Here is a 12,670-nt window from a genome sequence, read left to right as displayed (position 1 = left end):
ATTAAAATGTGCCTTGTAATCCAGATTCTCTAATTAAATCAACCCTCAGTGTTTTTGGCTTTGCTCTCTCCTCTCTTATTTCTTTGAGTCTTGCATTGACCTCATTTGGCTCGATAAAGTTTCTTCAGTAATTCCCTGTTTGCATCCTCCAGCAGCGCTCTGCCACAGTGTGGCACTGCTTCACTGTTAAAACACATAACAAGTTGAGCAGAGTGATGCTGACAAGCGGCTCCCTCTCTCACTGATTAAGATCTTTGGAAGTTCTTCATGCAGCAGGGAGCGAGTAAGGCTGGATGGGAGTTCAGGCATTTAAATGAAGATTTCAGTTTCTAGTGAAGCAACAAGCTTCACAAACTGATGTGCATGCTGGCTTGAAAAATATGAACTCCCAGTTCATTTCCACAGAGCAGAGGGTGAAGGGCAGAAGCATCTGAACCTTAAATCTGCACTAGTCTGAACTTTTTAATATATATACAGCAAAAATGTTGTTGAACAGAGATGATTATTGTTAGATAACTGATTGTCATGCTTTTGCTCTTCTTCAGTCAGAAGTAAAATCTGAATATTTCATCTGATTAGAAACCAAAAACAACATGAGGTCTTGTGTAATAGATCGCCAAGTTATGGAAAATCGGAAATTAAAAAGATAAATGACAGGAGAGATGGTGGAGGAACGTTTCCGAACTACAGAATAAAAACAACTTGTTGCTTCATTTCCTTTACAACTCTGCTGAGTTGATCTTAACTCGTTTCCCAGAATGCATTTCATTAGTCACACCGAGCCCACAGACAGAGTATTTTTTCAGGGTAGAGAGTTAATCTCAAACAATAACAGCAGCTCCTCCTCGACTGCTTTGCTTCATGACCGGGACCTATTCTGTTGGTATGCAGGGCAGGTAAGTTGGTCTTGATTACCAATAAGGAAAATGACTGAGTCACTGTCAGTGCTGTCATTACTCAGTAGGTATTGATGAGCAACAGGAGGGACCAACAAGTGACAGAGAAGAAACCTCAAGGGTGTCGTGGAGTCTTATTATCTCAGTGCCAGAGCTCAGTGGAGTCCAACCAGCAGGGCCACAGATAATAAACTGAAGTAACACAAGTTTCATTCCAGACCTCTGGCTCAGGAAAGAGGAGAGGTCACAAGGTGAAGCTTTAGAGATGAAGAGATGTTCCCTCAAAAAAAAACAAAAACAAAACATCTACAACTGTTTATACGTTTATATATATCTTTGCCAATATAATTCTTCACCTGTGCTCTCTCTCTCTCTCCCTCTCTCTCAGGGAAACTGGGCTTTGCCACATATCAAGGTTATTGTACTCGGGTGTATTAGGTGGGAGCTAACACAAGACTTTTACATCCCCAGTCACAGGAGGAGAGTCTCTTGAGCTACATTCACCTTGGCGTTGCCTCCAAAGCCCCCTTCAAAGGTTACAAATCACACGCTAGAACCTCTGACATTTGCTTATTTGGAATTGAAGTGCTCCTTGCTACACGCTAACACTGCTCCAAGGAGACCTTGTGATTTTCTGTTTTTCAGATAGGAAGTCAAGTACATGGTATGTTCAATGCAACATAAGCACTTAAAACCCACGGGGACATCTTTGATAGGTAACTGACAACACAAAAAAAAACTCCCTCTTCCTGTATAACAGCAAATGGTGTTATATTTTCAACACCATGTTGAAATATGAGAAAAGAGCAGGTGGCAGCAGTTTCATAAAAAAAAGGCATGAATGCTACAAGGGTGTGTTTTCCCATATACGACTTCTCATGAACACAGTAAACATCAACCCATCTGCACCATATCATTCAGAGTGCCTTACAATTTTGGGAAACACTCGGAGCTGAGATAAATTAAAGATGAGGAGTTTTTAAACACACATCAAGATCGCTCCTTGGGATTTGAAGAAAAAAACTTGCAGTATATATTTTTTTTAAATCACTTGTAACCATAACGCAGCCTCTCCAAGGTTTTCATCACCAAGACAGAGAAAACAATCACCATTCACATCTGTCTGATTACTGAAAATGTATCAATGCTTTATTAATTCTCTCACATTGAACTGTTGTAGGATCATGGCTGTAGGTGATGCGAGCCTCTTCATTTATGCATTGCATTCCCTCACCTCTCTTGATTCTGCAGCTCTTTAATGCTTCACATAGCAGAGTGTGGAACAAATGTTTGCACCAATGGAAACTGTATAGAGGGCTTTGACAGTAGCCTACGCGCTGATCAGTGTTTCTCAGATCTGTAGCTCTCGGCTACCAGTGTGTGAAATAGGAGCTTTGTGAATGTCCTTCAGATATTGTTTGAAGACGACAGAATCAGTCCTTTGATCAGACGCCTAAAACGCTCTATGTTTGCTCACCAGTCAAAAAACTCCAGCAGACATGTGGTTTATGACTCCTCTCTGTGAGGAACAAAGGTGGAACTATGTGTGCCACAAAACTGCTGAGGGAACAAACAAGCTGGATCTAATGCGGTTTTGACTGAGACTTACTTAAACAGGTTGGTCTACAAAAATGATTGAGGCTCTTCAACCTTGGAGAAGTTTTCTGTTTTCCTTTTCTTAAACTAAACCATCTTGTTGCCAGCAGTGACGCCAGAACAGAAAACCAATGTGGCTTGTTTCCAAAGTTGCTGACAAACAACGTTTAATTTGAATTTAAAAACTCTGTGTTATTTCTTATTGAACAAAAAATACACAGATTTCATGCTTAGATCATGTTGGCTTGTTTGCTAGCTATACACTGTCATTTCACAGGTGCACATCTGATTTCTTCTAATATTCAAATAAATGGATATTAAAATTGTATTGTTATTTTGACCAAGATTGGAAGAAGTCCTGCTTCTGTAAAGTCTCAAAAGTTGTTGTCATATATTTTTCTATATTGCTAATAGAAGACTTTTGAGTTAAAAAGTCATATTTAAGATTTGAAGCTATAGAGAATTAAGTTTTTTGTTTCACGTACAGTTGCAAAGCCTCTATACAATATACACTGTTAACCATTTGTTCCTTTTTCTTCAAAATGCAAACTGTTGAAACTCTCATTGAGTTAGGCTATAGCCAGGCTTCTAATCCGTTAACATCTGGGTTGAACAGCCGCGTGTGGTGTATGGTCTAATGCAACACTGAATGCAGAATACAGACATTTTGTTAAAGCTCCAGAGGGGAAAAGAAAATCAGCTTCACAATCCAGGCCATGAACAGTCAGTACAAGTCAGCACTGTATCACATCTTGTATGTAGAATATCTAAAGCTTCAGAGAGCCATTACTTTCATGAAAGAAAAAGAAACATAATTTATTTCAACCCTACAATGATTACATGGAAATACACTGATACGTACTTACAAAAATGTCTCAGAGAATAAAATAATTTCACATTATTCAAAATGAAATTTTTAGTGTTTAACAGCTGTTGCATTTAGGTGTTTTTAGACATTTCTCTGCTTTCAGGTAAAAAGAGAACATGAACTTTTAAAATAACAGCTGATTTCTTGTATTTCTTTAAGATCAGTTTGAAAAGATAACGTACACTTGTCACAAAACATGATTAGTTTTTCTGCACAACCTTCTGCCCTCTCCCGACCAGGCGGTTACATAACAATGTTTCTGAATGTGAGCATAATATGTAGATGACAAGTAATAAAGTATCTTGGAAAATGAATACTCTGACCATAATCAAAATTAAATGTCTCTGCAAATGATATCTTTCCTCATTTTGTACAGCAGGACCTTTCAAGCTTGTTTCACAAAAAAAAAAAAAAAAAAAAAATAGAGAAACTGAAATTAGGCACAGCATTTGCACTCATCACCTGATTAACACATTCATAATGCTTGACTGGGGAGCTTCGAAGCAGCTGCATAGCACATTCATGAATACTGGATCATGCCTCGTGTCAGCTTTCATGCAGTTTTCATGCTTTTATGTCATTTGTGACATAAACAGTGGAATGGCGTGTCTGTTTTAATAGGCAATAAATTCCAAAATAAAAGTCTCTTTACAATTGCCATTTCTGGTTAGAACGTTGTAGACACATAATTAAAACAGTGTAAGGTAATTACTCTATTTCTCAACCCTCTTCAGATCACATTAAGGCATTATGAATGTGTTACTAACTGTATCTAAAACAAGGCGGCGACGCTTTGTTTACATTGTGTCTCAGTAGAGCACCCGTGTCCAACTTGTAAAATTGATAGAACCCTCTAAAAGTTTCCCTCTCTCAATCTGTTCATTTACAACATGAAAAAATAAGATGGAAAAAAAACAAAACAACAGAATCTAAATCCCCAAAATTTGAGAATGATGCAAGTACTGAGCACCCTGTAATAACGTCATGAAACCAATGTCTTGACTCTTCATCTTTTTTTTTTTTTTTAACTTGTGTGTGGCTGCACAAGGGTCAAAAGGCATAGAAAGCAAAGGGGTCTGTGCCCAAAGATTTCAAAGGCTCAGACTATCCTCTTTCTCCTTGAACAAAATCAGTTTATGAGAGCCAGTGCACAGTCAGCGCGGACAGCAGAAGAGCTGCCAGACTGTACGTCACACATCGGCAGCCAAGGGTAGCTGAGGTTATTGACCAACAATATACATACATCAATATCCATACAGAGTTTTGTTTGAGTGATAACCATAGCAATAAGATGTGACAAGAAAAAAAAACCCAATAAAGGCACAAACAGAGAAAGAAATTTGTGTGTATGGCAATGTCATGGTCCATAGGTGCCCGAGAAGATCACACATGAAGACAGGAAGAGGACACGGAGAAAAAGGGGGAAGCAGGAGAGAAAGAGGGAAAAGAGGGAGAGAGATAGAAAAATAGGTCAGAAATACAGAAATACAAGTCTGAAAGATTATTAGAGACTGAACTGAGGGATAAAAAAGAAGTCTACACTAGAGGATCAAAGTAAAAAGAAGTCATAGCATGTTAGTAGCACGGCAAATGAGACATGGTTTGTGGCAGGCATGGGTGGAAGGTCAAAGAAATGAAGGTAATGGGGGATGACAAGAGGAGGGAAGACATTTCAAACACGCTGCAGTCCGGCCTCTCTCTCTAACATTTCATATAAACAAGAGGAGGTTTTAATCAGCCATGGTGCAGATCAGTGGCAGAGTTCAGGGTAAGATAGATGACGACCTGGATGCCACAACACATCCACATGAGTCGGGCTATTGTCTCTCATTCATAATGGCCAGTGGTGTAAATGCAAGTATATTCTTATTGTACGTGTCCCTGGTGTGTAAACATGAAGCCTCATTAATTCATCCATTAGATCATTAACAGAAACATTACAGACACAGCAGGGACTTTAGGTTTTGTATTGTGCATCTCAAAGCTGGAGCTAAAAGCTGGCATATTGACTAACAAAGAAAAACTAAAATAAAATAAAGATTACTCCAATTTCCAATCAGCAGCTCCCTCCTATGCCTGTAGAGTAATGATGCTGGATTGGTTTGCCACTGCAGCATCAGTGACTGACTTGCTGTGCAAAAGCAGCGGGATCACAAAGAAATCTATTTATTCAGATGAATTAACAGTTTTGTAAAATTGTAACTTTGCACATCCTCACACATTACTGCCAAAAGAGCAGCACTGTGTTCATAAATTAGGTGGATTTCATGGTATGATTTACTTTTTGCAACTTTGCAGAGACATTCATTAAAACTTTTCCTAATTATGCTTATCAAACAGTAATCTGGGCAGCATTATGGATTTTTCCGAAGCATTTGCTTTTGCAAATCACTGGAATATAAATTATGCTTCTAGGGAGACAAGGTTGTATAAACAGGCTATCAGCTAAAAGAAAAACATGTCAATTTCACAAAAGAGCAGAGATCAACAAGTAAAAAAAAGTTTTGTTAAACAAATCTAGCAGCTTTTTTTCAGCAGCGTGTGGTTAATTAGTTTGATGCGGAAACTAGGAGGCGAGGTGATGCACACAGTAGAGAAAACTCTTCAGCTACCATTACACCACTGGTCATGGCTGGGAGAATAGCCCATGCAAAACCACACATCGCAAAACAGAAGCCGGTTATGAAGGTCAAGTCTATGACATGGATGACAGAGTGATCTCATGTTAAATAGACTGCAAAGGTTAAGAGCTGTTGTTTGTAGTTTTACTCCAATGTCAGCCTTAGCTGGGGAGATTTGGATGGACACCTGACACTTTTTTTTTTTGTTCATATGAGCAAATTTACACAACCTGTGTTTATTTTCAACAACACTTTTGGCATGAGAATTATGATGATGTTTTATCTCGTCACAGCTGGGCAGCATTTTGCCTTGTGCGCCGACTCGGAGGTATGAAAATGCTGCCGAGCTGTAACCTGCAGAGAGCAGAAATTACACAAGCCGTATGAAATAAACGTTTTTGACACAGCAGCATATAATTTCCCAAAAATTAGGTAACTTAACACTGAGGGCCCTAGTTTCGTCGACCAGGTGAAGTCTAGCATCAGCGCAGCTTCGCCACGCCAACGGGGTGTGGCCCAGGTCCATTTCGCAAGTTTGCTGGGCCGCGCAGTCAGACTTAGACTAGCGCAACCCCTCCCCTCGTCCCTCCCACCGGCGCAAACGGCAAAGAGGGAGGAGAGAGGGCGGGAGGGAGACAGGAGGAGGAGAGAAAGGCGTGGAGTGGGTTTGACACAGCCGAGTCAGATCTTCACCAATCAAATGAGCTCCTCTCCTCACCTTTAACTGCGCGGCGGGTGATGCGCGCTGCAAGTTTGTCATTTTATACTTGGACATGGACGGAGGAGACAGCGACGCCAGAGGCCGAACCTCTCCCAGGAGGAAACAACTGTTTTGGTCCGGAGGTCCGAGCTCAGAGTGACCAATAATGAGTTTACTAATATACTTAACCAGGTTTGATCTGATACACTGAGAACCCCTACCCAATCTAAGAAACAACTAATACACTAATAAAGAAACTCACATTTATTCAAACCCTATGACAGGTGTACACTAATCACAACATAAACACAGACCATGTGGATTAAATCAGCGTAAAGGACTCGCGCTCTCTCTCTCCCTCCCTCCCTCTCTCTCTCTCTCTCTCTCTCTCTCTCTGTCCGTCTCTTTTTTTCTCTTTTTTTTCTGTGATGAGATGCTGAGTATACTGTAGTAGGCTATATACTGACTATCTGATACCGAGGCTGTTGTGGTGGACTAAGAGAGATGATGATTTGTGTTTTGTTTTTCATTACGGCTGCGTGATGCGGTCGCTCTCCGCTAATGAATTAATAAGTAAATAAATAAATAAATAAATAAAGCGATCATCACAAGGGCAGAGTGGTATCTCGACACGGCAGCGACATGCAGTCATCCACCCTCAGTCCTGCTTTTGGGACATCCACAGCTGCTTTTCAGTGCCAGTTCGTCCCTGCTGTGTTAATTCAGGTGGAGTTTCCATTGCGCGTGCCACAGCCTTTGATCTCTGCTTTGATCTGACGTCAGATGTGACGGGACAATCTATATAGATATAAATCCACGTGTTGATTCCGTTAGTTGCATTAAATAGTGGTTATTGTGGATATTTATTGCATTGAAATGTGTCTGGAACTGTGGAGATCTGCCTGTGAGGTCTTGGTGACGTGTGTGCACTGCAGGTCAGTCAGCCAAACTTCCACTGCACCTGCTGCGCTTCGCGCTGCGCTGAGACTAGACCTGGTTGGAGGTGGCGAGCTTTCAGCGCAACCTCGGCGGGACATTTTCGGACAAAACTTCCACTGCACCAAGCTGAATCTGTGACGCCTCCCCCTGCTGCGCGGCCACGCCTATCTCAGCGCAGCGCGATCTGCCAATCTTCCAATCTGACTTTGCGCTAGGCTGCGCTCGTCGAAACTTGCATTAGACCGGCTGCGCTACCTTGCGCCACCTGCGCTGCGCCAGCAAACTAGGGCCCTGTGTCTTTACTCTAAAAATGCTTTCAAATCACTTGGATCGATATGTTTTTGTGGCAAAGAAGAAAAAGAAAAATGTAATTCAAGCAGGTTGAAAGTGAGCCTTGGATAAACACGTTGCTTTCACAATTTACATCGCAGCGCCAATTTAGCACATAGAGCCAGTAGAAATTTACAGAGGAGCAGCTGCTTAAGGCCGACTTGACCAAAAACAGCTGTCCAACCCTCTGAAATTAAATTCTGATGTTGTAGCTAAAAATAAACCTCAGAGATTTCCCATGTGCCTTGAAGTGAAGAAAAAACAACAGCAACTTGGAAGAAATACTGAAAAATATCCCGACACAAAAACAAAACAAAACATTAAATGAAAGTAATTACAGGAATTAAAGGGGGGCCAACTTGGATGAAGCCCATATAAACTTGTGCTCTGGTTGTATTATGAGTGATCCAAACCTCCCACTGCTATATGGCTGTTGCCCAGCAAGCACATAAAAAAGAAAATAACTGCTTTGTTTATGCGCCATGCATTGGCAGCCGTCGCTTTTTAGGGTCTCCAGTAAAGAACAGATGAAAATTAATCAAGTTGGAAGTGGCACCATGCAAAGACAGGAAGGGCTGCTTCCCCACCTAACTAAGCCACACAATGTACTGTACATTCAGGTAAGTCACAAACCCTTGGCTGTGATACCCACTACACCTGTGGAAGAGTGGAGGAGAGAATCAAAGTAACAGACAGTGTGAAGAGAGAATGATGAGTGAGTCACTGAGGGAGGTAGACAGATGAAATATGAATAAAGATTTAGTGAATGTAACATGGACTAAAAGAAAATTAGTAAAACATGAACAGGAGAGTAAAATATAAAACGTAACTAGATCAGATTCTGCTTGATGAATCTAAAACTGTCTCTTTGCTCGGATTTCTGCTTTCATTGTGTGTGAAAAGCAGAAATGGTTTTATTTGAATAAATTGTTAGGCTGTTCTCAATGTATGAAACATTACATTTGATATCCTCAACAGCAGTGGACATTTGGCCTGAGGGATAAACAAAGAGTTAATGCAGCTGCAGACGCCCAGAGCCACGAGAGGCCGAGCTACAAATGTATTTAAGCTTTTTATGATAATGTATTTGATGAAATTCTCTCTTTGTGTTCTGAAACTCATTTGTCAACTGTGCTTTTTTAAACTTCACATGGAGGAAGTTTCTAGGAGGAACAGGATGAAGCCAGTGAAGGCTCCTGTCCTCACTGTCACTGCATAGTCTCTGTTTGTGCTGAGACCCTGTGGGAGCTGCTCTGCCACTACACCATTGTTCTAAGGCCAAAGAGGATGTTATTCTATATTTTTATTATTGTCAACAAATCTCATGGAAAAAAAAAAATCCAAACCAAACTATTGTGTTAGTTTGTCTCATTACTTTCTAAATCTCCTCCTGTCTGTGGCCTCCAGCCCCAAACCCATCTGTTCCTTCTGAAGATGTTTGTAAATCTTTAGCAGCAGGTCACGTGTATATAGTTTTATTTTAAAAAGAGACCAAATAATCTCCAAAAACAGCTGGCTGCTGTAGTTTTTACGCATACATTATTCAAACTGCAGTAAAGGAGGCATTTGTTGTGGATTATTTTCAGCCGCAGATTAGTTTGGGGATTTAGGAGTATAATTATGGTATTGTAAATTTTTACCAGGTTCATTTATTTTCTGTCTTTTCTCAGTAATTCTAATCGTAGTTTATTCTTGCTCTCCCCAGCGGCTCCATGTGCTGGAAACATACGTGTTTACTTAACAAATGAGCCATTCTAATGTGTCTGATTCAAAAACATGCATCCACCACTTGCAGACATGTAGGGTGTGTTTTTATTCCAACAACAGTCCCATTGGGCTCCTTAAGTTGCTGTAGAAATAGTTTAGGCTTCTCTGGGCTTTGCAGGCATGAAATCATGTCAACACTATGTTTTTAGAATCTGATAAATAATGATGAAGTTTTCTCTACTTTTTCTGATTATTTACTTACTAGTTTGGAAAATGTGCATCCATTCATGTGATTCCTTGGTGTTCATGAGATATGAGTGAGGTAATGACAAAAATAAGATGAGAATGGAAGAAAGACAGGATGATACGGAGAGAAAACCTGATCTTATTGTTCAAATGTAGAGAAAGAAGTAGTTGGAGAAGAAAGAAATTTACCTTGCTACATAACAGGCCAGTCTTTACTACGATGGGGAGGCAGCCCAAGTTAAAACGTGCACCTTACACACAACACAGCAACAGAGCAAAGGCAGGCCGTGACCGCCCGTGTCGACAACTGTTTGGTATTACTGGACAAACGCTCTGGGTCTGACTGATATCTGCTGCTCCGGCTTCACTGGTCACTGAACTCGAGCGGAAACAGCAGCCATATAGGAGATACTGCAGACAGACAGGCATGGCAGAATACCATGATGCTGAGTTTTATCTGCAGCAACAGAGCATCAAGGAGGAGAAGAAAATACAGGGAGGGCGCCTCTGCTCTTCATATGGATGTGGTAGCTATTGTTGACCTTGTACAGCCCGGTGTCTCAAATTTAGTGAAGTGAGCACAATGTTTTGAAATGCAAATAAGAAGAAATGTATTTCTCCAAGAGGAAAGGATTAGCTGCAGGAGACATAACTGGAAACAAGCTGGCGTTTGGCATTTACTGTAGAAAGAAAGAGAAAAGAGGCCAGGGGTAGAATCTAAATAAACTTCAGATGACCCAGCTTTAAGCCACGTGTGCATTTCTACTTTTCACCAACTTCTGAGGAACATGTGGCACTGAAGCTGCACGATGACAACACATGAGCTGATGTTGTCTTAGATAAGATACACAACAACTACCGGTATGCGCAAAGTGTCTGGTTTCAGGTACAATGCACAACTCAAACTTAATAAACCACACACTAGTTTTGCAATTCCTCTTTTAGGTTTATTATTATCTAACACTTTTACTTGATTTTATTAATTCCTTGTTTTGTATTTTCTGTGCGATTTTGCTGTCTTTGTCTTGTTGATTGTGTTTTTGTGATTGTTCATCGTTCTCGGGTCTCTCCTGGGAGAGAGATTTTAATCTCAACGAGACAATGAAACTGATTAAAAAAAGTTTACATTAGTAAAAAAAAAACAAAAAAAACGGTCTTCTATATTTGCTCTTTAAATGTGTTCACAGCCTCTGAGAACTGGACTCAGATGTTTTGCATGCTTAAACTCACTCGGCCTTTAGAGTTGATTCTGTTTCTGATTTTAATGTTCAGTCTGCTGAACATCCCTACTGCGGTGGAATGTCAAATTTCTCTCTGCTCCATAGCATGGAAACAAGAAAAACAACCCTACATTCCTAAAAGCAACAACTCTCATGATAAATATTAAACTGAAACTCTGCTCCACTCTGCTCATTGGACATATTCCTATTCCTGTCCTAACCTATTATAATTATTGTGCATGTTAAAACAGTTCAGTGAGGGGTTTCTCTACCACTATGTGTTATAATATCATGTCCAGCTGATGCTGCTGTAACACAATCCTTTCATGTCTGCAACGCATCATGTGCATTTCAGAGTTTGTGCTCATTTCACATTATAAGATTGTGCTGTTTCTCATCTTTTCTAACCCATTGTACAGGCCATAGTACACTTTTTTTTTTTTAACTTCAGTGCATCATGTATTTGCACTTTCTTTCCAAATGCACTAATAAGCGCAGCAGAAACAATGCTTCCCTCCCACACCAGAGACAGAGACAGATGATTCATGTCAGACCCTAAAGCCTCCAAGCTTTGAAAAAGCGCAGAGTAAGAATCATGGATTGCATTAATAGAGCCTTTCTGGTCACGGTGGAAGCCTTTGTACACTGAGGCTGATGTGTGCGGATGCTCAGGGTGGGATGGTGAGAGTAATACCTGGGACGGTGGTGGGCTCTGTGGCTGTTCTGAAGGAGAGGACGCCGGGCTGGGACTTGCCCTGCTGATTTTCTGCCACCACGTGAACCTCATACTCTGTATTCCAGTCCAGGCCGCTCAGCACCACGTACTCACTGCCATTGGGGAGGCGGATCTCTGGCTTCCAGTCGGACACATGCTTCTGAGGAAGGAATGTAGGCAAGGAGGGGGAAGGATGGTTTAAAACAAGGAAACCAAGTGAGACTGTAGTCATTCTACACAACCGCAAAGAGAAAAGGGTCAGCTGCAACATGCAAGATTATCTTGGCCTAAGGGTCGTGTAGCACCATTGCAGCACAAGACAAAAAGCTTGTAAAACGGAGAACAATCTGATGTATAAGGAACTCGGCATTTATCATATGCAAATAGCTTCAATGAGAATAAATGTGAATGGTGGCTGTGCAATAATCTGAGGCATCAGATATGGGCTCAACTATTCAACTATGCAGTGACTTTCTCAGGCATTACTAAAGCCAAGAAGGCTTTAACATTTGTACAGTACCTATTGATAGTCAGACTAAAAGACCAATATGTTTTCTATCAATACCAAGGTTACCAAGGTTTCTCAGCACAAAGAGCGTCCTCCAAAATCTCCAGAGTCTTTTTCCACTTTATCGTAGGAACAAAATATGAAAAATTGTGCCGAGTAGTAAGCTTACTTCTACAAAGCACAAGTAGGAACATGTTTAAAAGCTGAGATACTAATTATTTAATATACTAATTAAATCCAGTCAGAACTAAAGGTGCCGCTACCAAAGTCAGTTAAAGTAGCACAGTGACTGAGGCTACAGTAAGTGTCACACGGGAAAAAGAT

General features: G+C 40.7%; 1 protein-coding gene across 8 annotated transcripts in view; it reads right to left on the bottom strand.

Annotated features, from left to right (window-relative positions):
- The window catches only part of ncam1a (neural cell adhesion molecule 1a), a 242,817-nt gene that overhangs the window by 16,279 nt on the left and 213,868 nt on the right, over positions 1-12,670 (bottom strand). For all 8 annotated transcript variants that reach the window (XM_085798386.1, XM_085798380.1, XM_085798382.1 and 5 more), the window contains one exon: positions 11,818-11,998. In XM_085798386.1, coding sequence (XP_085654512.1) covers positions 11,818-11,998 — 181 coding nt within the window. The remainder of the gene's footprint in view (positions 1-11,817; positions 11,999-12,670) is intronic.

This window comes from Trachurus japonicus, chromosome 14 (assembly GCF_045865225.1).
Source record: "Trachurus japonicus isolate A0001 chromosome 14, Traja_1.0".
NCBI classification, from domain to species: Eukaryota; Metazoa; Chordata; class Actinopteri; order Carangiformes; family Carangidae; genus Trachurus; species Trachurus japonicus.
The sequence above is the reverse complement of the archived record's forward strand: the minus strand, read 5'-3'. Positions and strand labels throughout refer to the sequence as shown.